The 27,743-nt window shown below is 41.9% G+C and overlaps 1 protein-coding gene across 1 annotated transcript; it reads right to left on the reverse strand.

Moving 5' to 3' along the window:
• Nucleotides 1-3,888: 3,888 nt before the first annotated feature.
• Nucleotides 3,889-10,680, reverse strand: LOC142068353 (uncharacterized). Its single transcript, XM_075128628.1, has 2 exons — nucleotides 9,933-10,680; nucleotides 3,889-5,818 (listed from the first exon to the last, which is right to left on the reverse strand). Exons 1-2 carry the CDS (start codon nucleotides 10,647-10,649, stop codon nucleotides 4,268-4,270), a joined length of 2,268 nt encoding a protein of 755 aa, XP_074984729.1. The 5' UTR covers nucleotides 10,650-10,680; the 3' UTR covers nucleotides 3,889-4,267.
• Nucleotides 10,681-27,743: the final 17,063 nt, after the last annotated feature.

The raw sequence follows: 27,743 nt of genomic DNA on the forward strand, positions 1-27,743 counted from the left end.
ACATTCTTATTGTTCTTAAACCCTACCAGTGATGGATTTTTCATTAATATATTTAGCATTCCTTATCAATTATTTGCATTTTAACTACTAATTTATCGTCACTGCTATCCACTTCCCCTTTATTCTATTTGTTAATATTCTCTCTATATTTTATTGCATTAAGAAAATTTAAACCAATAACTTAGGCTGGAGGAAGCAACAATTTGGGAAGGAAGGCCCTGGTCTGGGAGTCAGGAGATCTGGGTTCAATTCCAGACTTGCTGTGTGGTGTTGGGCAAGTCACAATCTGATCCCTTACCAAGTTCCTTGTCTGTAAATTGGGGATAATCTTTCCCTACCTCATACAAGTGTACAATGATAAAACCCAATAATGATTGTGTGGTGCTCTGAAACCACATAGACCCAATGACTAGAGTTGGTTGGAAATTTTCCAACATAATATTTTTCTGTGAGAAAATGTCATTTTGTTGAAACTGAAACATTGCACCTAAATTTCAATTTTAACAAAATTCTGACGGAACCCTGCCTGGTTTCTTGCCAGCTTGTCTTCTGAGCTACTAGGCAGCTCATTCTCCTGGAACCATTCTGCTCATAGTTCTGAGATTTGTTGTTTTTGTTCTTCTACAGAATGAATTTTTTTTTTTCAAAATCTCACAATTTGTCACAGAATGGAAAATCCCATTACCACTCAGCTCTACTAATGACTTCGAGAGGTCAGTGGTATAGAGCGCACTAAAAACATTTTGAGTTTCAGAATTATATTTCAACTGTGATTTTCCACTACTATTAATTAGAGCTCCTGTATACAGTCATCACCATTAATCAGAATATATCCTGGGACCATGAAAAGAGCTCTTTTTCTTGGAAGTCCAGTATCAGTCTGTATGGTGAGATGCACACTGTATTGCAATTTTAATTTTTTCCCTTCTCTTTCCATATGTTCTGGCTGAGATATCTTGAAAGTCCCAGGTTAGCTAAGTTTCAGGCTCAATGACAGGCTTTAATCTACCCTTCCTGAAGCTGTTGATGATAATGATTGAAACTGAAAAAAATAAACTAAAAATGAACATCTGATTTTCAAATTAGGAAAACTACCACTGAAGAATCGAAGATGAGACGGGTCCCTTAGAGAGGTGTATTTATTACCAGAGTGGTCATTCAGCAGGTGCTCTTATACTTGGGGCTAGTTGTTATTAGTATTCTTACACTTGCTTTTTAATTTAGTTTCTGTTACATTGCTTACCTCATGTTGCATGTGTCAGTTTTATTCCTCCTGTAGACTTCCAAAATTGCTTTCATAATAATCTAGTTTTCCAGGATTACTGCCACCAGACTACATTTTTCCTCCTTATTATCTTTTAAGAACCTTGGCTAAATCCCATCTGGGCCTCAGAATGTATTGGTTTTCAAGCATTGTAGCTCATTTATCACCTCTGTCTTACTGACCCTGAAATCATCCAAGATAGTGAGTGCACAGCCAATTTAGATGAGATTTTGTTAGTGTTTCTGTCTCCAGTTACTGTATTCAAAAACCGTGAATAACTGTCCTGGAAATGTAAACTTGTTAAGGAGGGGAGACATTCATTCACGTTGGAGAATTCAAAATCTTCAGCATTCCTAAGGTTAAAGCTGTCTATGGGAGGCTATGTTTTTGAGCTGCAGTGCCCAACAGCTGCAGTAAACTATCTGTTCTATTAAACTGGACACCAACATTGTCTAGTTTTAAAAAGCTTTTGATCTCTGATCTTGAGAAGCCTGGTCAGTGTAAAGAACTGAGATTTTGATTGCTCAGTGACGTCTGCTATTTTAGACTGAGTGCCCTGCATTATATTGACTGTCTCATTCCTAAAAAGAAAAGGAGTACTTGTGGCACCTTAGAGACTAACCAATTTATTTGAGCATGAGCTTTCGTGAGCTACAGCTACATTTGATGAAGTGAGCTGTAGCTCACGAAAGCTCATGCTCAAATAAATTGGTTAGTCTCTAAGGTGCCACAAGTACTCCTTTTCTTTTTGCGAATACAGACTAACACGGCTGTTACTCAGAAACCTGTCTCATTCCTGTTTCCCAAGATCCAAAAATGTTTCTCTTGAGACTCTCTCAGTGAGCCAAAGTTTTAAATAAGTAAAATACAGGGAGTCAATTCTGTAGGATTGCATTTTCTCAAGTGTTGGAGAAAGAATTGTCTTATGGCCCAATCTAGCAAAGTGCTGAACGTCTTCAACTCCTACTAAAGCTGAAGGCGCTAAAGGAGCTCAACACCTTACAGCTCTGAGCTGTAAGTAGTGAGGAGTGACAATCATACACCAGCATTAACAGCTATAAATCTACATTTTAAGCAGTTTCAAAATTGAAGAATATTTATATATTAGGGGATGCTAAACTTAGCCTACATTATAGATTTACTTTATCACACAGAGTAGCATTTGTTTGTTTTTTAAACGTAGTGCTGGTGTATGTTCCAAATCGACAGCTCTGGAGACCACAGTCCTCCATTTAGCCACAGCAATTTCAAGACCAGTTCAAGTTTCCTCATACTACCCTATTATTGTGACTCAGGCAGCCTTCACCTGAAGGTACCATTTCTCATGGTGAGAAAGTAATTCAGTTCCATGCAGAGAATCAAAGATTAACAATAGAAAGAGGATGATTAGGTCACCAAGTCCATTCCTCTGGCAAAGCAGGATTACTCCTTACTAAATATTTTCTTGTACTTTGTTGAGTCTGGTTTTAATGTCTTCAGTGTTTCTGTTTTGAGTGTTTCTACTGAGACTGCAAACAAGGTTGTCAGTTAATGGCAGTTCTAATAAAGGGTGTTTTCTGTGATGTGGACACCACACTAGAATGAACTACACCAGGGAGGCAACATGGTCTGATGGCTGAAGAAGTGAACAGTGTGTCAGGAGATTAGGGGTCTATTCCAGATTCTGCCACAGACTCCTCCTGCGTGAATCGTGGATGTCACTTAACCAGCTTTCAGAGGAACAGCCGTGTTAGTCTGTATTCGCAAAAAGAAAAGGAGTACTTGTGGCACCTTAGAGACTAACCAATTTATTTGAGCATGAGCTTTCGTGAGCTACAGCTCACTTCATCAGATGCATACCATGGAAACTGCAGCAGACTTTATATATACACAGAGAATATGAAACAATACCTCCTCCCACCCCACTGTCCTGCTGCATAAGCTTTTGTGATGCATCCGATGAAGTGAGCTGTAGCTCACGAAAGCTTATGCTCAAATAAATTTGTTAGTCTCTAAGGTGCCACAAGTACTCCTTTTTCTTTTTGTGAATACAGACTAACACGGCTGCTACCCTGAAACCTTTCTCAAATGAGAATCTGATATCATAAACATGCTGAAGTAATTGTTATTGTCACACTGCGGCTATGCATTTAGTGGGTATTAGCCATACTTAAATGAGAAGAATCTCACAGTGTGGCAATCTGAGCTTCTAAGTCTGCACTTCATTATACCACATTTATGCCTGTGAAACTCTGCTAATGGAGTTCATTCTGGTGGAAATGAAGTGAGCTGTAGCTCACGAAAGCTTATGCCCAAATAAATTGGTTAGTCTCTAAGGTGCCACTAGTACTCCTTTTCTTTTTGTGAATACAGACTAACACAGCTGTTACTCTGAAACCTGTAACAGAATGGAGACTCAACCCCTACATGTCCGGAAGTTGGAAAAAAACCCCACATGTAGCAGAGGTTTTGCAATAAAAATGTCATTTCCTAGCATCATAGATTAGTAAACTTTGTGGGATGGAAAATGAACTGATATATTAAGGCCACATTATATTCTTACTTAGGGAGAAACCATCAAATACCTTAAGCCCCAAATTTGACTTACTTTAATGTGGCAGTTCAATGATGAGACAGAACACAGCTTTATGCAAGAAAGCAGGCTGGTCAGCTGAGATGGGCGTTCTGCCCCCCCGCCTTCCACCTTCTCCTTTTATTATATTTCTCCCCCCTAAGCATTACACACTGCTACCGCAAAAAGATACACAAAGGAATGTATGACGTTGATTAATATACTTAGTTGCATCTTTTAGCTACTACAATCCTGGTTCTCAGGCCTTGAGCCCAGGCTAAGAAAGCCTCCCGCAGTTACTGTCCCAACAATCAAGTTTTCATGGTTCATATCTAGCCCTTGTCCTTGGATAGAGCAATGTGTGCATTGCTTCTACAGAACAGTCAAGGTGTGCCCTGCCTGCTTCCAGGTGGAATAGCTAAACATGAACCCTTCATCCCCCCGTTTTTTATTTAATGATATTTGGCCATCTCATTGTAGCCGTCAATTTGTTTTGTCATGCTATTTAACTCCCAGACAGACAAGGACATAACTTGGGGAGCTTTCCAGGGCGAAATTTCACAAAGTCTTAACAAGGAAGGAATACATTGTACACAGCAGCAGCAAAAAATAAGCCCAATGGTCACAAACACAGCATAACCGAAAAGCTGTCGCAGCCATTCTAGAGAGGGCAGCCAACCTGTAAGCCAATTCCAAAAACCCTCAAACCCCAGATCTTGGCGTATGTGTGTTGTAAGATTGGCCAATTCAGTCAGTCTAGTTTCTATGGAGCGACTATTATCAGTTAAATTAAAGCAACACATGTGCTGAAATGTGGAGCAGCCTAGATGGTGTTTCAGGAGCAGAAAATCAATGGCTGCTCTGTTATCCAAGATTGCATCCCTTAATTCGTGTTGTTCTGTGTTAAGTAAGGCAATAGCCTGGGATGTTGTATTAATTGCCTTTGCTGCAAAGCATGCCAGGTTATTTAAAGTTCTGGCTGAATACATGGCAAGCGCGGGGACCCCAACAATAGAGGCCGCTAAAGCAGTATACTCAGCACGACTAAAAAGCTCAACATCTGCAATACAATCATCTAAAAGGGGTACACTTCTTTTACTACGATTTTGTCCAGCAAAAGGCAATATAAGGGTCATTCTACTAAGACAGCAAAGGGTGCCATCACTTAAATTTGCAGGAATATAATTAAAGGTGCGTGAACCGCAAGTAAAAAACCATCCTGATGGTAGGATGATATGGCCATAATTATATGAAACATTAACAGCATGGGAACAATTTAAAAGGGGTTGAGAAATTTTTCGACAGCCCAAGGGCACCTTTGTACTAGTGCAGTTAACTATACGCGCACAAGTAACATTGTGAGCCCCGGCCGGGTACGGTGTGTGGAGGGATATAGCCGTGCGAGGCAAAGTATAGTTGGCTGGGCCCCAATTAGCCATGCTAGAGTACTGGGAGGAAAGATTCGCATAAGCAGAGAACAGTGTCTTATTCTCCATCTCCTCAGGGTGATGACATACTGGAATAAGGCATGTACCTAACAAATCTCTGGCTGCTACAGAATTAGATAGACAAAAGTGGGTAACATTTGCTATTGAAGCCAATCTTTCCCATATGTTATATGTCATTCGGGCTCGTAGCGGGGGAAGCGCTTCCGAGCCAACCCCTACAGGAAATAGCAGGCACAAAAGGCACACAATCATTACAGAATTAGCAGTGATTTGGGCGAGAATCGCCACAAACAAAGTCTCAGGAGTCTCTGGCTGTTGATCTGCTGCCAGCCTTCGTTGGGCCGCGGCGACCAATGCTTTTACTGCTCCCCATGTCATGGGCCGGTTTGGGACACTACGCCTCCTCCGTTTCCGTCCCGTCGTTGTCGACTCGGGGGGCAACGCGGTCTCCTCCAAGGTCAGCTGAAACTCTGGTATGGGATTCGACAGCCCCTGGTGCCATGCCATGTTGTTTAAGTGCCGGTCGCACACACCGAGCTGGAACCCACAACGGTCCTGCAGGGAGAGACACAGCAGCATATCCCCGACCCCAAGTGATTAGAGGTACTGGGCCCAGCCACTGTGGATCGGGCAGCTGACGATAAAAGACACGCGGTCTTTCCAGTACCTCAGATTTGTGAAAATGCCGATCCGCAGGGGTCTGCTGATCTGCATTCAATGTTAAATTATTTAAAGTAAACAAGAGGATATGCATTTGTTGTTGAATGTCTCCTAAGGTTCGGAGACGCAGCTCCCCTTGTTTTAATTGTTTATCCAGCAAGGTTTTGAGTGTGCGATTGGCACGTTCAACAATGGCTTGGCCCGTGGAATTATAAGGGATGCCGTGTTTAAGACGGACGTCCCAGCGGGCACAAAAGGTGGAGAGGGCTGCAGAGCAGTAGGCTGGGGCATTATCTGTTTTAATTTGGCCGGGGCGACCCATAACAGAAAAGCAGGCCAGCAAATGGTGAATAACTTTGTTAGTGGCTTCCCCACGTTGTGGGGTTGCCCAAAGGAAGCCCGAATAAGTATCAACGGAAACATGTAAAAACGAATAGGGGCGGAATTGTGGCACATGAGTAACATCCATTTGCCACAGCTGATTTGCCGCGGTACCTCGGGGGTTAACGGCATAAGAAAAAGTAGGAGCAGCAGCAGCACAGTGGGGGCAGGAACGAACAATGGAACGTGCATGATCAGCAGGAATGTGAAACTGCCGGGCCAAAACAGAGGCAGACTGATGAAAAAAGGCATGGCTTTCAATGGGGTCAGAAAAAAGGGAATTTACCTGACCACGCAACGCGCGATCGGCGCGTGCATTGCCCTCAGTGAGTGGCCCAGGCAGAGGGGTATGACTGCGAATATGAGCAACAAAGTATGGGAAATGACGAGTGGCAAGAAGATGCTGCAAAGACAAAAACAGGTGAAGGAGGTCTGCATCCACCTGAGGGGTAATGAGGGCAAGGGGTAAATGATCAATTACCTGATAAACATAATGGGTATCCACAATTAAATTAAAGGGACAATCAGCAAAAAGTTGAAAGGCCAAAATAACAGCAGCCAATTCTGAACGCTGTGCTGAGGCAGGGTAAAACGAGAATGCCAACGAGGGGGGTCACCCAACTGATAAGTGACTACACCTCGGTGGGGAGAGCCATCAGTAAAAAGAGTGACAGCGGAAACAATGGGTTGAGAGCGGCTAAGACGATGAACAACTAGGGGCACCTTTTGGGTAATGACCAACCGAGGATCTTTTGGAGGATTGTAAGAAATCTCTCCCACATAATCACAAAGAGCAACCTGCCAGGCCAAGGAGGTGTGGCACAAAGAGTCAAATTCAGTACGGGACAAGGGGAGCACAATGGCAACTAAATCAGTGCCAGTGAGTTGCACTGCACGGTGGCGGGCTTTATGAACAAGATCAGATAGGGCATCTAAATACGGATAAATATTTCGAGGAGGGGTGGATGAAAGGTATAGCCATTCTATAATAGAGACGGCTGTGTCTGTACGGGGTACAAACAGAGCCGCAGTTGGCGTATGAGGGGTGGCAAGAAGAACCAATCGTAAGGGACGGACCTCTGGGAGTCTGTCCACAAACTGCTGACTCAATGCTGCATTGATTTGTCGAATGCAGGCAGTATGCTTTTCAGTGATGGCAATAACTGCACCCGGTGCCCGGGCTCCACGGAGGAGCTCAAACAACGGCTGCAGCATTGAAGTGGGGAGACGAAAGTAGGGCCGAATCCAATTTAAATGACCCAAGATCTGTTGCAATTTAACAAGGGTTAGGGGTTGAGGTAGAATTAATTCCGGACGAACCGGAGCAGCATAGGTTTGTAAAACCTTATATCCGAGGTAGTGGTAGGGATAAGAGCGTTGGATTTTTTCTGGTGCCACTAACAGGCCATTTTGGCCGAGAATCTGAGATAAAGATTCAAGCTGTTGTGCCGTGACCTGGGGACCACTTAGCAAAATGTCATCCATGTAATGGTAGACCTTTAGCGAAGGGTACCGGGCACGGAAAGGGGCAAGGGCCCGATCCACAAAAAGCTGACACAAGGTTGGACTATTTTGCATTCCCTGGGGCAAGACCTTCCACTGATACCTTTGAGAGGGTTGCTGATTATTATATTGTGGCACCGTAAATGCAAATTTTTCACGATCTTGAGGGCAAAGGGGGATGGTAAAAAAAAAATCTTTTAAATCTAACACACAAAGTTGATCGGTTTGAGGAATTAAATTTGGATTTGGTAAGCCAAATTGCAAGGGGCCCATAGGTTGGATGCGTTTATTTATTTCCCTTAAGTCATGTAACAGCCGCCAAGCACCCGATTTTTTCTTAATAACGAACACCGGGGTGTTCCAGGGACTAGTGGAGCTCTCCAGTCGCTGTGCTTGCAAATGCTGTTGCACAAGCGAATGAAGTGCTTTTAGCTTTTCTAGAGGGAGGGGCCACTGGTCAATCCATACGGGCTCTAAGGATTGCCATACCAAGGGTAAGGCGGAGGGCACGGTGGGTGAGGGAGGGTTATGGGCCATCAGATGTTAATATCGAGGGTGGTGTCTAACTTTGTAAGTAAGTCACGGCCCCAAATATTGAGGTGGACAGGGAGCACAAAAGGGCGGATAGTAGCAAGGGTACGGCCTCCCGGTTTAGAGACCGTGACCCAAGACAAACTTTGGCGCCCGGGTTTACTACCCCCGATCCCCCACAATTCTTTAGAAGGAACCGTAGGCCAACTAACCGGCCACTCCAGATCACGAATCACCGTAACGTCAGCTCCAGTGTCCACCAGCCCTGTAAAAGGAACATCATTTAAGAGAAGTGTTAACTGAGGTTTCGAGGGGCGGACTGACATTGTCAGAGCAATAAGTGGAGAAGACGCGCTGTAAGACGGCGAGTGAGACAACGTCGATCCAAAGCCGCCTCCGCCCCGAGTTCGATCCTCGGCAGCTGGCACCTGATAGGGGACTAAAATCAATTGTGCAATTGACCGTCCACGCGGGAGCGACTGTGGAAGATGAGTCCACACCTGAACCTTAACAATGCCAGTGTAATCAGCATCAATGACCCCTGGAATGACAAAAAAGCCCTGTTTTCCAGCATGTGAGCGAGGGAGAACAAGACCTACAAAGCCGGCAGGGAGAGGTCCCGTCACCTGTGTAGGTATGGCACAGACCTCCCCTGGCAGCCGAAAGTCAGTGTCCTCCTGCATGATCAAATCAAGCCCTGCACTTCCAGCAGTCGCCACCCTCATAGAGTCTATGGATTTTAAGGCAGAGGAGCGGTTGTCTGAGTGGGAAACACCCCCGTTTGGCCCTGGGTTCGGGGGGGACCCGTTGCGTGGTTTCCCGACCCGCTGCGACACTGATTAGCCCAGTGATAACCTTTCCCACACTTGGGGCACTTCTTTGAGGGTCGGGCTGGTGCCTTAGATGAGCGGCACTCCCGCTGAAAATGACCCTCCTTACCACAGCGGTAACAACGCTTCCCCTCCTTCCCAGTTTTTCTGAGGGCGGCAGCCAGAACTCCAGCCTTGTGGGCTTGTGTGCCAATGTTCTGGCACGCCCGCAGCATGTCTGAGAGCTCTAAAATACCAGAGGCTTGTGCTGCCTGGAGAGCACAGCAGCAATCCTCGTTTGCATTTTCAACTGCCAATTTTAACAGGAGCTCGTGAGCTGCCTCAGTGTTATCCACCTGCCGGAGGATAGCCTCATGCAATCTGTTGGTAAAATCCAAAAAGGACTCTGAGGCACCCTGACGGATACTGACAAAGCTTTTGGTAGGCTTGCCTGAATCCGGGACCTTCTTGAAAGCATGCTGGGCACAGGTGGAAATAATGGGGAAGACGGCCTGAGGGAGTTGAGACTGCATCTGAATAGTAGCAAACGGGCCCTCCCCTGCCAATTGCTCATAAATGATACCGTGCGCTGCATGTACCTGAGCTTGGCGTTCTGCCATCTGCCGATACTCACTAAGCCAAATAACATACTGACTAGGTGATAACATCATGCGCAGCAGCGTTTTCCAATCCTCAGGGACTAGGGAGTACCCAGTACCTATCCCTTCAACGAGACCACGCACAAAGGTGCTAGTCAGGCCAAACTCACGAATTGCTTTCCTCACCTCTCTAACCACCGAGTATGACAAAGTGGTCCAGGTGCCCACGGGGTTACCCTGGTCATCATTCTGCCAGGTCACCGGGCAAACTGAGACCAGATCAGCCAGCTCCTCCGCTGTAAGATCTGATCGAGCTTTCGCTGCGTGAACCATTTGTTGCACCAGCGAAAGCTTCTGAGCAGATGCAGATGACCCTCCGGGGGGCCCCGGAGCATGGGGCCCCACGGAGGGAGGGTGATCACGCACTGGCTCCGGTGGGGAAGGCAAGGGAGGCGGTGGTAATGAAGACACTGGGGGCAAAGCAGGGAGAGGGGGGGCTGTGGGTACGGGAGAGGGTCTTTCCGAAGCGACACGCTGGGTTGTATCAGTAGAAGGGGGGATAGCTGCAACGGGGATGGCTACAGGAGCCGACGGGCGTGGCGAGAGCACCAGCCTCGTGAAAGAGGGCCTATCCGAGGTGACACGCAGTATTGCGTCACGACAGAGGTGCCAGGCATGTAAAGCCTGCACGGGCGCCCGAGGCTCTTCGTGCAATGTCTGGCCCAATCGCTCCCAGTCCGCTAGCTTAAGGCTTCCGGCTTCAGGATACCACGGGCACTGGGCACGCACCTCCTGTAGCAGGAGAGTAAGTGCTCGAGCCGGGCAGTCATGCTGAGCCTTACGCAGCAAATACTGCAGCTCATTGCGGTGTTGCACTTGCAAAGCAGAGAGGGAGCTTCCCATACTTACCACAATGAAAAATACTCACCGGGATCCACGAAGCGGATGAGTGACGCGTCTGAAACCCTTGCCGGGCGAGGTGAGTGCTGAGGGCCCCACGTTTGGGCGCCAGTTGTGGCAGTTCAATGATGAGACAGAACACAGCTTTATGCAAGAAAGCAGGCTGGTCAGCTGAGATGGGCGTTCTGCCCCCCCGCCTTCCACCTTCTCCTTTTATTATATTTCTCCCCCCTAAGCATTACACACTGCTACCGCAAAAAGATACACAAAGGAATGTATGACGTTGATTAATATACTTAGTTGCATCTTTTAGCTACTACAATCCTGGTTCTCAGGCCTTGAGCCCAGGCTAAGAAAGCCTCCCGCAGTTACTGTCCCAACAATCAAGTTTTCATGGTTCATATCTAGCCCTTATCCTTGGATAGAGCAATGTGTGCATTGCTTCTACAGAACAGTCAAGGTGTGCCCTGCCTGCTTCCAGGTGGAATAGCTAAACATGAACCCTTCACTTTAATATTTTTCTTAAAATCCTATTCAGTACTTTACTTACTGTACATTAGAAGTATCAAACAGACAAAGCCTACTTTTAAAAGTTATTTTTAGAATTTCTTCTCTTTTTACTACACCTATTTTCTTTCTAATACTTCTTTTCCTCTTATATATTTTAAAGCTCTTTTTGTTTCTCTTAATCCCTGCATCTAATTACATTTCATGTGGATGACTCATTGACATCTCAAGTTCAACATCACCAAAACCAAGCTCACAATTTTCCCTCCCAATCCTCACCTCTATTTCCATTTTTCATTGCTGTTGATAGCATCCCCATCTTCTCGGTCACCCAGTTCAAGGCAACTATGGTTTATCATACTCCTCCCTCTACTCCTGCCCCCACATTAGGAAGTGACCAAATGTTTTTTCACTTCTTCTTCCACAACATTTAAAAATATCTGTTTTCCTTCCCATCCTAAATCATTTGCCCACACCCTGAACATCTCAAGCATTGACTACTATAACTTCCTCTTCTCAGGTCTTCTGGGCATTTCCCCTGCCGAGCTTCAGTTTGTCCAAAATAAATCATCTTTATTACTCATTGTTCACACTGTGTCACTCCTCCATTTGCAGCCCTCCATTGGCTCACCATTGTAAATTCTTTATGCTTGGTTGAAAGGCCACTCTGCTTCAATCTATAACTCTGACCTTGTTTTTTTTTTGTATTCCCCACATTCCCTTCAGTACCTCCTCCCACTCCCTCATTTGCACTTTCTCCCATGTCTCCCCATATGCACAAATACTCTGTGCTAAACCACCTTTTTATCCTCATTCAAATTCTTCCTCAAAATCCACTAATGTTGTGTAACCTGTGAGAAGTGATCTTTGAAATACAAACCAACCAAAACTAATTTAGCATAACCGCTAAGACGTGCTTGACTTTATCATTACTCTTGTTCTCACTCGTCCCTCTCTATTTTTGTCACTCAGAAAGTCCTCACTTGCTATGTAATGTCTGAGTTTAAGGCGCAAGCTGTGCCCAAGATTTTGAAAAATGAGTGCCTATAGTTAGGCTCCTAAATTCATTTTTAGGCATCTAAATAAGTGATCTGAATTTTAAAAGTGCTGAACACCCAGCAGATCTCACTGACTTAATTTTAATGGGAGATGTGTGGCTGAGGCTCCTTCCTTGTTTGAAAATCTCATGTATAGTACAATCCTTCCACCTGTTCTTTCCTTTCTGTCTAATTACATTGACAATCCAATTATGAGACTATTTCCACCAGGTTTCTATTGTGCTCAGTAGATCATAATCTTCATCATTTAACGGTACTGCTTGCTGATTTCCCATGCTTCTTGCATTTGTGTATAGACACCATAGTACTCCTGTTGAGTTCTATTTTTGTTTTTTATTTTCTATTTCAGGAGGCCAGGCTTGCCTTACGACAGATATAGGAAGTACATGATAGATTATGTGAGTTTGGTAAAATATCCCTCTTCTTCCTTCCTTTCATAAATATAAAATACATACATTAAAGTACACAAGCAAATATAATGCCCAGATTGTGGCTCTTCAGCCACCAGCCATGAAAAGGGGAGGTGCAGAGGTGCACTGTATCAAAGGGGGTTCCTCATTTTTGTGTGTGACTGAGGTGCAGTATGGGACAGAATGACACTGGCTACACACTCTGCTGGCTAATGTAGAAAGGTGTATGTGGAGCTCTGGTTCTAAACTTGCCCTTCCTCCTAGCATTACGGTTGGTCTTGGCTTTTTACTGAGTCTGCCACCTTTATTGTATCGATGCAGTTGCCAACACAGAAAAGATCAGGGATATTGAACTCAGGTTTCTGCAATTGACTTTTCCCCATGAAGAGAAGTTTAGAGACAGGGCTGGGGTTACAGAGATTGCTAGTGCCCAGTGATGGTTTCCTGAGGAAAGGGCTGATTACTGCATATTTAAGGGTTATTGAAAGCTTTCCCTCCCTATAAAAACCATTATTACTATCTAGAAAAAGTGAGGCCAAGCACACTGCACAGGCTGTAACCAACCAATAGCAGTAAGGTTCCCTTTAACACATGATGTTACGTACTGCCCTTACTGCCTTCAGAACCTCCACCGATGAGACAATCAGTTACGGAAGGTAACACGATTATCTTTTCCTGCTGTGGCTCCACTTTCAGGCTGCCACTAAATATATCTTGAATTAGATGAATATTCCCTGTGAAGTCGGGTCAGAGCTCCTGATAGAAGCAAATATTTAAGTCTGAAGCTGGACAATTTGGAAATTACAAGCCTCACACAAACACTGGGTCATGCTACATGAGGAACAGAATTGAGAAAGATATGTTTTTATTAAAAACAGAAAAGAGCAAAAAAAAAAGTCAAGATTTTCATTCTCCCCAGAAGGTAACATAAACAATGCAGGATGCAAAAACAAATTTAAAAACAACATGTAGAAAAGCCCTAGAAAACAGAATCTATTTAAGAGAATCACACATTTGCTTAAATGATTTTTTTTTCTAGTATGCCAATTATTTATTCGTAAACAAGCAGTTTTAGGGTTCTGTCATTTTGTTAAATTTCCCTGGTTTATTGTATAAAACTTTTCTGACCTTTTGGAATGTCTTTTTGTTTGTAATATGACAAACTGATCCGGCTGAACATGTTCTCCACCAACATAATGTGTTTATGTCTAAACTCTGGTTCTGGGGTATCTGATTTATTTGTCTTGCTGGATTTGATTTCAATATTCCCTTTGCTACTGTGCCCTCTGAAAAGCAGAATTTTATTAGTTTATGCTCAAATTTTAATAGAAGAAAGTATTAAAAATGTAGACACAGTTTATTTGATTCGATCCTGGTTCTCCCAGGTTTAAATACTTTGGTTTCCTCTCTAAAAACTTTAATAGTATTTGCTTCTTGCCTGCTACTGTCTCTGCCCTTTTGCTTGAACTTGATTAGTTGGCTTGGGGAAGTGGACCGAACTGTCAGCAGACAAAACTGATGCAAAAGAAAATGAAAGTAAGGTTTTATCTACACTACACACTTTTGTTGACAAAAGTCAGCTTTTGTCGACACAACTGTGGCGAACATGCTGAAATGCTCTTCCCATCGACATAACTCCCCTGCTATGTTGACATAATAAAACTACCTCAACAAGAGGTGTAGGGCTTATGTCAGTGTAGTTAGGGGCAACGCAGTGTCTGTGTACACACTGAGTTCCTGATATTGGATGTAATTCTTGTCAATTTGACAAGAAAGCCAGCTTCTGGGTTGCTGGGATCACAGAGGCAAGAAGCCTGGGCTGCTCCCCTACACTTCTGACTGGGAACGTGGAGGTGAGAAGCCCTGGGGAGTAGGTGGGCTCCCGGTGAGGAGCTATGTGGAGCTGAGAGCCCTGGCTCTCAGTCCCCACACCGTCCCTCTTCAGTAGGTAGAACTGCTCCTGGTGAGGATACGCACCACCGACAGAAGAAGGGTAGCGTGGACATCAGCCACTGCAGTAATGAATATGTTGGCTGTAAGTCGACCTAACATAGGTTGACTTATCTTTGTAGTGTAGACATAGCCTAAGAAACAGAATAGACAGAACAGAACAAATGAGTTAGAAAGAGATAACTAAACCAATAAAATAAATCAAAGGAGACATCAGAGAAGTAGGCTAGATTAATAAAGAAACAAAAAAGCGCATAAAACCAAATGAACAAAAGAAAGAAAAAACAATGAATGCAATTAAAACAGAAAAAGAGAGAAAATTATAACTGAAGAAAACAATCTGCAGCCTTTGCTCATGCAAAAGTGATTGAAAGAAAAAAAATATGCGAGGTTAATTTTGTTTCTTATTTGTTAGCTTATTCTGTTCTTGCCTCATTTTCTTACCCTGAATTTCTCTTTCATGCATAATCAGTCTGTTTGGGTTTTTTTCCCCCTTTATGCAGTTGGTTTTGGCCATTTCTGTACTTTCTATTTCTCTGTACTGCATGGGATTTTTCCTTCAGGGCCAGATTGTGCCTGGTTCATAGGTGAATACAGGGCAGGTGGGGGAGGACAAAAGAATACTTGCAGTCTAGGTAGAAACATAGTTCCTGTATTTGAGGAATGCAGGAATTACTCTGTTCCTAATTTCTAGGGATTCACCCACTTCTATTCACCAGCCTTAGGACCAAGACCATCACAACAGGGGGAAACAAACTGCCCCCCTGAAAGGGGCAGCAGCAGTCATGCTGACTTTTGTTGCAGGAGAGATCTGAAAGGCATTCTGCCTCTGAGGCAGACTGCATTGTGTTGCTCCCCAGGGATCAGTGACAGTATGTCTATACTAGGGTGACCAGATAAGCAAGTGTAAAAAATCAGGACGGGGGTGGGGGGTAATAGGTGCCTATGTAAGAAAAAAAACCCAAAAATCGGGACTGTCCCTATAAAATCAGGACATCTGGTCACCCTAGTCTATTCTACACCTGTGGCTGGTCCATGTCAGCTGTAAAATTGCATTGTAGCCTGAATGTCTATACCACAATTTTACAGCCCCGTAGCCCAAGCCCCATGAGCCTGAGACAGCGGACATGGACCAGCAGCAGGTGTTAACTGCAGTGTAGACATACCCTCTGGCTTCACTCCACCGCTTACTTTGGCCTGTATGTAATAGGCATGATCCATGCTCAAGTGAGAACTTGAAGACCAGACATATGGTGATTATTTAGCTTCATCTCAATTTCCAATTATTTATAAAATGGGTTTTAAGTCTGGATTGTAGTTTGCTGAACAAGTTAAATGTATTTTTGAGTAATTAACCAAAAAGAGTTGAGGATTTCTAAATACTCTTTATTGGTTTTCTGAGTAAAAAAACACTACAAATGATTAACAAGCATTATATCATGCTACGTCATGAATGAGATAAAAATTAAGGATTTATCCAATGTTACTTATACCACCCTAACAAACAATTTGGCTGACTCTCTAATTCTGTAATTTGTTTTCCAGGAGACTGTTAATTCAGTCCCTTCACTCAGTCTTTTTCAATTAAAGTTCTTATTCCAATGTCACATGATGCATGTTCCTGCCCTTGACACATCTTATTTTTTTGCTTGATGTTTGAATAAACCTATGCCTGCCACATATATTGATTATACAGGCACCTGACTAGTGAATGCAAGTTCTGGTCACGAGCACTGACTCAAGATGCTTCAAGGTCACTTGACTATCTATTCTTGATTTCTTTCTTTATTTTATCCTCCCTTGCTCTCTGGTGCACAGGCTATTGTACGGGTCTGTTCAGGCTTCTGAGTGTAATGTTGAAGAACCTGGCTTCTTTCTCTATTGCTCACGTTTCAATAGAACACATATTTTGGTGTAAGCACGAGTCATGTGACTTTTCCAAATACTTTCAAGTTAATGCAAGTTGTTTGCTGTTTTTGATATTAGTTGTTTGACATCTAGCATGGTATCATTATTGTACATCTCACTGCCTAGAAAAATTAAATGACTTACTTCTAGTGTTTCTCCATCTACTCTGATGGCTTATTTTGGGACATTGATAGCCATATATTTGGTCTTCCCCTTGTTGATGAACAAATCAACTTGTTTTACTGTGTCTGCCAAAAGCTGGGTCTTTTCTTCCATTAAGCGCTATGTTGAACTAAGGGGGACTATGTCATTAGCAAAAAGAAGGTCATCCAACTGTGCTTTATTCATTTATCTTTACAATTCCTAGGTTGCCTTCTTGTGTTACTTTCCTCTTGACATAGTCCATGACCAGTGCAAACAATAGTAGGAACATACTACACCCTTGACTTACTTCAGTTGTCACTACAAACCATTGGCTGATGTTGTTACCATCTCTGACTGCACATTTGGCATTATCATAGAGATCCTTGATTCTAATTATTTTTCCTGGTACTCTATAACTTGCCATAATTCTCCAAAATCTGTCTCTGCGTATGCTGTGAAAAGCCTTCAGGAGATCAAAAATATTTCTCACAAGAGGTGCTTGCAACTCCACAGTGTGTTCTGAGAACAACAATATTGTCTGTGCATGATCTCAAAGATCTAAAATCTGTTTGTTCCTCTCTAATTTGGAGATCTGTTTGTTTCTTGATAGATTCCGGGATGATGTTGAACATGATTCTCCCAGGCATTGAGAGTATATTATCTGCTGAAAGCAAAATGCACACCATCAATCTAAAAAAAAAAGGAGTACTTGTGGCACCTTAGAGACTAACCAATTTATTTGAGCATAAGCTTTCGTGAGCTACAGCTCACTTCATCGGATGCATACTTCAGTCCTTTTGGTACGATGTCCATCTGTTTGCATTTGGAAAGGAAGATGTCTGTCTGTATCTGTACAAGTTTTTTCATGCAGTTGATAGATTTTCACTCCATACGGCTAAATGCAGTGCCAGCCTTAGAGTTGCTCATGCCAAGCCACTGGCCAGGTGGCCTGGACATGAGGAGGGAGCAGGGCCTTGTCAGATGCACATCTGATGCTCCTGGAAGTTGGTTTGCAGAATCAGACCCATCAATCTAGAATCATTCTAGAATCCCTGTACGGTTCCAGGCCTATTTTACAAATTTAAAGTCTTTCAAATCCCAGACAATCCCTTGTAGAAACAGTGACTCTAATGTACTCTTCTAACAACACTGCCAAAATTCTTGGCTCTCACTGCATCCCCTTATCACAGGATAGAAAATCCTAATTTCACACTCAGAATGTTTTCAAGAGACCCTAACATAATGACATAAGTAGGCAAATCAATTTGCCAGTTCAAGCTTCACAGGAGTAGAGAAGATTTTCTTAGCTACCCTTTAGGGACTTCTGAGGTGTCTTTCAGGTCCCAAGCTCATTTAGCTTGTTGCAGAAGTGAGAGTAAGAGCGTTCACTGACTAGGTGGGCCTACAGCATGGCTCCTTTACAAAGATACAGTATGGGATAAGTGTCCAACTGATGCCCATTAAAGATCCTGGGAGGAGGAAGGAAGCAGATGGTTTCATTGCCTTCCAAAAAACATCAAATGTAAGAAGCCCTGAAGTCTGTTAGGAGGATGGGTTGTGTACGAAAGGAAAGAAGATCCCATACCATAAGGGTACAGTGATTGGTGAATATCACAGAGGTTCATGATAGGTTCAGAGATGATTGGAATTTGGAGGTTTGTGCAAGCCTAAGCCCCTGGTTTTGGGTTAGGAGAATTCACGTAAATAGAATCCATTGAGTTTCGCACAATTGTGGTCAGCACCATTACTTGGCCAACCTGGTAGGTTCATTTAAAATATATCATACATTCAGAGTTTACAAATTTATATGATCACCAATAACTGACTTCTTCAACATGAACTCAGGAAATTTGCATGAAATTCCTCCCTGAGTTGGAGAAGGAGAGCCAAAAAAATATTGCTGAATCTTTGAAAAGCCTAGCCTCTTGGGAGAGACCGGTCAAAGATTTTTTTTTTTTTTGCCTTTATTGCAGATTGAAAACTCAGTTTCTCGCAACCTGAGAGACACAAGGCCCACCTCATGAAAACTCCTCTGATCAAGTAAGTAACAATCCTTTCCCCCCTCCCTTATTCTCACATTCAAAATATTACAATCCATTTAGTTCTCAAACAGTAGAAAAAATGTTGAAACTAAATAAAAAAACGCAGGGAAAAATCATAGTGTCACAATAAAAGCATACAATGCCAGTTGTAAATAAGCCATTGCAGGGATATGCACACACTCACCAAGTTATTTTCCCTATAACTAAAAATTTGTGAAAAATCTACTTTATCCAAACAAAAAGAAGTAGTTAAAGAATGTGTTGTGAAATGTAATTAAACAAAATGCAGGAAAAGCTTTTGTTTTTGTTTGTTTTTTGTTCTCATTGAAACATTTGTATCCCATTTCAGTTGTTTAAAGTCAGTGACTTCTGACATTTAATGCTTTCCATCACTCTCAATGACTCACTTTTTAAAATGTAAATGAATGCAATAATTGCCCACTGAAGGATAAATTCTGAACAGAGACAGCCAGATCCTCTGTGGTGGGTGAGACCCAGATAGCATATCAGAGATGTAAGACTGTTATGCAGTTGGTGAGAACTACCTGATTCTCTGTCTGGCTTGATCTCAGTTCAGATTAAAGCAGCCAGGAGACTCCTCTAAATGCTGTCGGGAAACCGTTCACCAGCTGAGGTTAACCAAAACACCGCAATGGTTCAGCCTTGCTCCCTCCCAACCCAGCATGCTCCCTACATCAAGACCAGTGCAGGATGAGTAAATGCTGGTTAAGCCAGCTTTATGTCATATGAGAACTCTCCCATGCTTGGGAAATTCTCAAATTGCCAGGTTCTTGTCTCTTTGTGCTGCTGGAATGGGAGGGGAATCTGTCTCAGAGTCTTCTGTCAATTTACAGCAGCACATCCAGTCATTTATCTGGTCATTTATTAAGCCTACATTTAAAAAAAAACCATACACAAAGAGCTATATTTTTACAGAAACAGGCAAAGAAAATTTAGTCTTCTATTTTCTCAGCTGCTTGTCAGTATTCTTCCCAAGCATATCCAACTGCATGAAAGGAGATATACAGTGATTACCACTGTAAAGATACTATTAACCCAAGACCTTTCTTTGGGGTTTATTCTCCAATAACTATTATATACAGTTTACATATAATTGATATTCATCCAAATAGATCATTCCCCAGGTGCAGAAGCATTGGCTTATTGCATTGATAGGGAAAGGTAGAGTACCAGCTGAAAAGAGAGTTTAAAGAGAATTATCAATAGCTAAGTAAAACACCTTATTTATTCACCATTCTGGCTTATGTTTGACCATTGCTACCTCTTTGTCACTGGTTAAATGTTTGGTATGAATTTTTCCAATAAAAAGAGTGTGTCCATAAGTAAAGCACCAAATTATGTTAGCATGGATATTGCCAAAGAGGTATTATAGTTTTCCATAAAACTTTTTCATAAATACACTTCAGTGTGAGTCTATGAGGAGATTCCCTTGATGATCCATAGACTTCTGGGATGTAATCCTGGATCCATTGAAGTCTATGGGAGTTTTGTGATTGACCTCAGTGGACCAAGATTCCACTCCTGGCTTTTATGAGACCAAACTCTGTGTAATAAATGTATTTATGTAATTTTATGTCTCTGTTTTCTGTGTACTGAAGATTAACATTTCTAAGAAGACTTATTTTGGGCTGAATTCAAACCCATTGAAAGAAAAGAGTACATAAAGGAATGGGTTTGTCCCGCCACATGTTGGCCAGTAGAGCTGTCTGACAATGTTGGCTGAAATGGGAATATGCTGAACTCCTCAACAGGAATGTAATAGTATAGCATGACCTCTGTTCATTGAGGAACTGCAGGAGATGCCTCCATACTGCCTCCAACACATGCATTATCTAGCCTTTGGGGGGAGGTATGTTTTTAGATGGTAATAATGAAAAATCACCTGGATAGTTAAGATGTGGTCTCATATCACAAAGGGTTATATTTAATGGGTTTCTTCTTTTGTATGATGAATTTGAAAAGCAACATTAAAGGTTGACATTCAAGTTTGTCATCTTCTCTACGGCTTTCAGTACAATGGAATAAATCAAGCCTGACCCTCCAGAGAAAGATCTTAGAGGGCAGTGGTTCACTAATTGTTCCATGATTTGGATGTCTTCTCCACATTCACATATTGAGCTGTCCTTCATTTTCTACTTGTCTAGTAGGTAATTGCCCACATGCACCTCTTATGTGGTTCACTGTGGTCCATATTATAATAGCATAGTGAAGGTAGGTAGTTGGTGTAGGATCTGTTATAAAGTCCTGACTCTTGACCCCCCTGTTTTCCCATAGTCTCTGCTACTTTTCTTTTGGTGACAGTCCAGAGGTTTTGAGAGCTCTATTACCAGAAGGAATTCTTGGATGTATGGAGACATCTTGGGGAGCACTGGAAATCTTCATAGATGAGCAAGTCTGCATTCATTATTGTGCTGTTGTATTCTCCTATTATTGCTTCTTCTCTTCAGAGAGATGGTAGTAAGATATGCATGAGGATGGGGCCAGCCTGTCAGTGTTGACTTCATCACTCCTGTGACAATTCTCATAGCAGCATTCAATTGCATGTCAAGAAGTTTCATATATTCATTACCTGATCATAGTGGAGTGCAGCGTTCAGCTGCTGAGAAGATAAGGGCTGAGGGAGCTGTCTGCAAGGTGTGAACATCTGCTCTCCAACTGGCTCTAGTTAATTTGGGGATTACATAACTGTGGATTACATAATTCCTAGCCTTTATCTTGGTGGTCTTCATCAGATGGTGGTGGTATGTGAGGTTACAATCCAGAACCACTCAGATATTTTGGGAAATCCTCGTGCCTGACCTTAATACTTAATGGGTATGAGACCTTAGGAAGAAAGGCTCCATCTAGACAGGTCTAGAAACTGAGTTAAGGGGCTCATGTTTAAACATAGTCTCAGCTAGTTTCTAACATTGTTTGGACAATCAGTTTGGTGTGAAACTGAATATTGCCATAGTTTAGTCTCACCAACACTGGGCTGCAAAACCATGTTAGAAGCATGTTACCTGGGAATGTATTAAAAGCAGAGTTTAACTACAGTTCCCTAACTTGGTTTCTAAGGTATGGTCAAGGGTAAGTCTAGACTCTAGTCTAATCAAGGACAGTTGCAGCATTGTGTTTTAGAGGTGGGGATTCATCCACCGAGGCTTAAAGTTCTGGAAATGCTTTTTATGCTGCTCGTCTGGAGTTCAGTTCCTGCAAAGTACAGGTGACTTTAAAACTCCTGTGTGTATAAGCAGCCCCTCATGCATCTGAGCCATGTAGAATTTTTACATTTTTGATGCATTCCATTTTTTTAGCCAGATGAATTGTCTGGAATTTGTTTTCTTCTTTTTTCCCCATCTTTTTCTTCACATTTTTGTTGTCTCTTAAGAACTAATATGCCTATGTCTTAAGAAAGGGATAAAAAGTTTCATATGAAGGATACATGTGAAAAATGGAATATAGCTGATCCTTCAAGTCCTTAAAAATAGCAGAAGTTCACTCTTGCTGTTTCTTTGCACAGAGATCCATATATGTACACTGTTAAACACAGAGCAATCCAATATGTGTAGGGAGTCATTTGCCTTTGCCATTTTTCATTGCTGTACATAATACTCAATAAAATACTTGCATATCCTCAAGTTTGTACCATGGTAGACTTGCCTGAGATTAAGAGTTCTATTACTTCTTTTGAATCAAGTTAACAAAATACTTCCAAATAATAAACACAAAAGCTTATGGAAAAATCTTAGCATAAAAATTCTTGCTAAACCAAGTACAACTATGCATTCAGGTATCATGGACAAGCAGCATTTCACATCCTCTAATGATCCTGGACATATTTTACGTTTTAAAAATGGCCTCCAGATTGGCCTACACATTTTGTATTTGTAACTGAGCACTCATTTACCTGCAAGATGGGAAAATGCACATCTATATATTCCATACAAGTGTTCTGGATTTTACACACACAAATATGTTGGAGCACAAGATTGGAAAATATGACCCTCAACTAAGTAGAGCTGGTTTTGTCTTGTTTTCACCTGCAGAAGATTTAGACAAAAATGAAAAAAAAAGTGTCTAAGTTTCGCATGGAAAATTTCAAATTTTCGGTAGAAATTCAAATTCTGAAATTGAAACTATTTCAATTTGGAAATGCTGCATGGTGCCTCATGCCAGGCTCCCATTCTCCTTTATAGAACAGCCTCCTTCAATGAACTACATCTACTGTGATTGTCCCATAGTCACCTTTCTTGGAGTGGAAAAAAGAGAGACGAGAGATGTAGTTTGTCAGGGAAGCCTGGCAGATAGAGGAGAATGGGGACATGAGCAAACCAAACTACAACTCCTATAAGGTACTGCAGTAGCATTCCAAATAAAAATATTTTGTTTTTCAGACTAAATATGTGTGTGTGTTTTTTGACAAAACCCAAAATTGCAGAAGCAAATACTTTTTGCTAAAACTGTCATTTCCTCAAAACCCCAATTTTCTGTTGAAAAACATATTCAGTGGAAAATTTTGTCCAGCCCTAAATGACAGTGTTGTCTTTCCTTGGATACTTCCATACCTATCAAGGGTCTGATTCTGCTATTCTTATTCATATTCAGTAGTCCTGTTCATTTCCCTAGAACTACTTGTTGAATAAGATATTATTTGATGTAAGGGGAAAGAATTTGGCCCCAAGGGAGCAGTGATCTTTATTATACTGTACCGTATTTCAATGGTTATAGTATGTTTACAAACTTTCAATTTATCTTTTATTGCAGCATTGTTTCAGATAAACAAATGGGACTATCTGTTCCACTTTGATAGGGGTAAGCAGATGAGATGACAATCCTGAGTGTGAAAGATGTCTCCATACCCCTTTCTGTTTGTTTGTATAAGGGATGGTTGGGCACTCTACACATTGCAACTAAATAAGACATGATGCAGCAAGTGAGCATAACAAACTATTAGTTATCGTAAAGAGTAATGCTTCCAGTCAGAAGGGAACCACATGAAAAACCAATCTCAGAGAATTTAAATTATTCAGACAAGGCCAATGTGTCTGAAACATGAATGTTTTTCTAAATAAATCTGTTAATATTATATAGCATGATTTTTTTTTAAATATCGCTGTTACAATTTACATCTGTTAGCTGGACAAATCCCCAATGTTAGATCCCTGGCTTCTCAAGGGTACATGATGAATCCTAACAATGAGTAATAAATGTACAGAAATTACATCCAATTCAATGTCTAAAAAAACACTTGTTTTATAAAAATACAATAGCTCATTATAGCTGAAGCATGGAAATCATGTTAAAGTCAGTCTAGGGACCCACCGGATACAAAACTGTGTGTGGAAGACCTCCCCCACACACTACGGAGGCAGAAGGACCCAGGTAGTGACTCCCCTCCTGCTTGTCATGTGAAATCTAGGGTGAAATCTACTGAGTGGAGCCAACCAGAGACTCCAGCCTGTAGGACCAGAAGCATCCAAAGCAGGGACCTCTGCACATTTGGAGAACTTTCTATAGTTTTGACTGGACTTTCTTTGCCCTGCGCTGATTAACTGTTTGCTCCAACCATCTCCTTTGACCTCCCTCACAGTCTCTTCACCTCAGCTTCTCTTCAGACCTGCCCTTCTTCACCCTCTTTCCTTCAGTGTCTCCTCTTTCTTTCCATTTAGCTTATCCCCTCTTAACCAAACACACCCAAAACAAATAAACAAAATTTTAAAAAATCATGGACCTAACATGACATTTGCTGTCATCACATTGTTCACTTTGCTTGTGTGTTATACCTCTTTCTGCACCCTGTGTCTATCTTGTCTAGATAGATTGTAGTTGTTTGGGACAGGGACTATCTACTATGTTTCATGGAGCCCCGTTCTTGGCTGGTCTTTAGGCACTACCATAACAAATGTGATTAATAACAAATGCTCGCAGAGGAATGTGACATAGATAGGTTCTGAAGTTATAAAAATAAATTAAAGAGGAAAGGTGACTGAATCGTTTTAGTCCCAGATCCTGCTTTCCCATACACTACATGAATATTCATTATGGGTGGACAGAATATAGGCGAGCCCAGTAAATCTCTTGCTGGTAGCTAATTTATCTAGTTTTTCAGAGATTTTGAGTAAGCTCCTTTTTACACCAAAATCTCAAAGATCCACCTGTCACAGGATAACAATTTATGTCAGAACTGGTTCTCCCCTCCCATGTATAAATCTGAAGAAACTTCACCAAAGTGAGTAGAATTATACTGGTGTAGAACTGGCTTCAATGAGAAGAGAATCAGGTCCACGTAATCTCTGTTCAGGATCTGTTCAATCTAGTGCATAACACAGGACCCAGTTCTCACCCTGCATGACACTTATTAGCTTTAATGGGAGTTTCTGCCCTCCATGAAGAATAAATATCATACCCCTAATGAGGCCCATCTGAACTATTACCTGCAGCTTTCAGATTTCACTGCTTCATTCTGGGCCAGATTCTGCCACCCTTATTCAAACTGACAAGTACACATAACTACATGAGTAGTCCTACTGTTTCAACATAATTACTCATGGAGTAAGCTAATATTTAACATGTGGAAGGGTGGCAGAATCTGGCCTTCGCTGGTTGCTAATAGCCATCTAAGGCTAGATTATGACTGTGATTATGGAGAAAGAACACGTCCCCATAGCTGATGAAATTGCACACACATAGTTACATCCTTAATGGTCTCCCTGGACCTTGGGTCTGAGCACACAGGTGTATGAAGGTGTGATGTTCCTGTTACTTCCCAACCAGACCACTACAGTGGTGCAGCTGAGGTAGTGCAGGGGTGTTGCAATTTGCTTCTCATGTATACCTGCAAGTTACTACCCTTTCCCTACCAAAATAGGGATAAATGGTGAGGTAATTGTGTCAGAGAGTGGTGTCGGGACACAGTGCCGTCTGGGGCTACTCCTGGGGTATTATTGCCTACACCACCGCTCACTCAGGCCTGTTCCTAAAAGCACAATCTAACCCATAGCTGCTAAATAAGTCTGTTTGCTGACCTCAGACTATAAGTCTAGACATCAAGCTAAGAAACAGAGTACTTTAAACATCATCCAAACTATCAGTAGTTTAGTTCATCACACAATTTATTAAGCCAAAACATTCTTCTAAGGGATGGGCCCAAAGCAGGTGCTTCAGTGACAGATGTCCAATTATTATTATTTTTTTTTTCTTTCTTTAGACTGAATGAAGACTGTTTTCTGTCTCTGAGAACTGTTCAGATTTTTCTCAGTATTTTAGCCAACTAAATAAAGCACCTACGTGAATGAAGCTTGCTGAAAAGCTTCTAATGCTGGCAAATACAATGTAGTCACTGCATTTCCCAAGTATTCAAATATACCACAAGAACTGCCATCTTCTGAAAGAGAGGGTGAATTTGTGAAAGATTTTTTGTTGTTGTCCCTTTTTTATAATATTTTTCTTCGATCTCAGTTTCTTTTCCCAATGCAAGGCTGGCACCAGCACTGCCTTTGAATGAAGCAGACATTCCTAAGGATGTACTGCCAAAAATAATGGAAAGCTTGATACAACGGAATGGTATAAAATAGTACCTGAAATGCTTAGAAAACCATAAAGTTTAATGTTGCACAGATCTCATAGCCAATGCCAACTACTGCAGCTGCTAAGATGTACTTGAAGAATGTAAGGGGAATTTTTCTTTTTTTGTGGAGTCCTTGGACATCTGTCTTTAAGTATCTCTTGTTTATAGTATCAACAGCTACAGTCTATGAGATGTGCCAAAAAAAGTCTTCTAATCATTCACAGAAGAGCAAAGATGATGACAAAGTCCCTCTCATAAATTATGTCACAGGAATTAATTGTGGAATGAAGCATAACATTTTAAATGTTGTATAGTAATGCTGCCAACTATAATTTGTAATTCTGACTGACATTTATTTTTCACAATTTTGCAGTTGTTAGAGACAACTGGATCACAGATCTGCACAGTTATATTGATATAGCTCATTCCCTCTCCCCTTCCATTTCAAGAGCTTTTTAATCCTACTCTTTTAAAATTCCTTTTTAATTATTTTAAAATGCTACCTTCAAAATAATTTATGAACCACATAATTTTTTTAATCAACCAGAGGACATTGTGGGTGGAGAGTCTGCCTAAATTAATGCTGACCGCATTAGCATAGTCTTAGATCGGGAATCCCGATGGGATTGAATGTGCGATGGTGGTACATAGAGTTGTCCCAGCCCCACCCTAGCTCCTTCCTTCTGAAGCTGCAGATCCTGATTCACAGGGAGGACCTGTGGACAGCTTCTGGGAATCTGGGAAAAGCTGGGAATGAGACAGCAAAAGCCTTGTTCCCTCCTTCCACGCCACCCCACTTTGAAAGAAAGAAAGAAAGAAAACAAAAGACAAATTATAATGAAAAATAAATACAGTGGGCCAAATTACCCCCTTTCCCACAAATAGGGCCAGCCATATGTTGGTGCCTTAGATTTAAAAAAGAAAAAGAAAAAGAAAAAGAAAAAGAAAAAGAAAAAGAAAAAGAAAAAGAAAAAGAAAAAGAAAAAGAAAAAGAAAAAGAAAAAAAGCCATTGCTGCCTTCATTTCCCCACCCTGAGACTAGAAAGAGGCGACTGAGGCCAGGACGACACTTAAAATTTAGGCTCATCTAGCTAGTCTCTCAGGGGGTTGAAAAATTCACATAGTTAAGCCAAACTAAGCTCTGGTTTAGACACCGCTAGGTCAATGGAAGAATTCTTCCATCAGCCTAGCTACTGCCTCTGGAGGGGATGGATTTATTAGCAATGGAAACACCCCTTCTGTCAGTGTAGCAGGTGACTAGTCTCCAGCATTGCAGCTATGCTGCTGTAGCACCTGTAATGGAAACACACCCTGAGGGTTGCTAACTGAGGCAACCCTATTCCTCTAGCCATTGGCTTCTGGAATGAGCTCAGTACTAGAGACAGGAGAACATTTTCAGAGAACTTTTTTTCTACAAATGCGGGTTGGTTTCAGAGAATTGTTTCAGTCTAAATGACAAAACAAACAACTTAAACATTTTCAAAACAAAATGTTTCCATTTTGGGATT

This window comes from Caretta caretta, chromosome 5, assembly GCF_965140235.1.
Source record: "Caretta caretta isolate rCarCar2 chromosome 5, rCarCar1.hap1, whole genome shotgun sequence".
In the NCBI taxonomy this organism is placed as follows: domain Eukaryota; kingdom Metazoa; phylum Chordata; order Testudines; family Cheloniidae; genus Caretta; species Caretta caretta.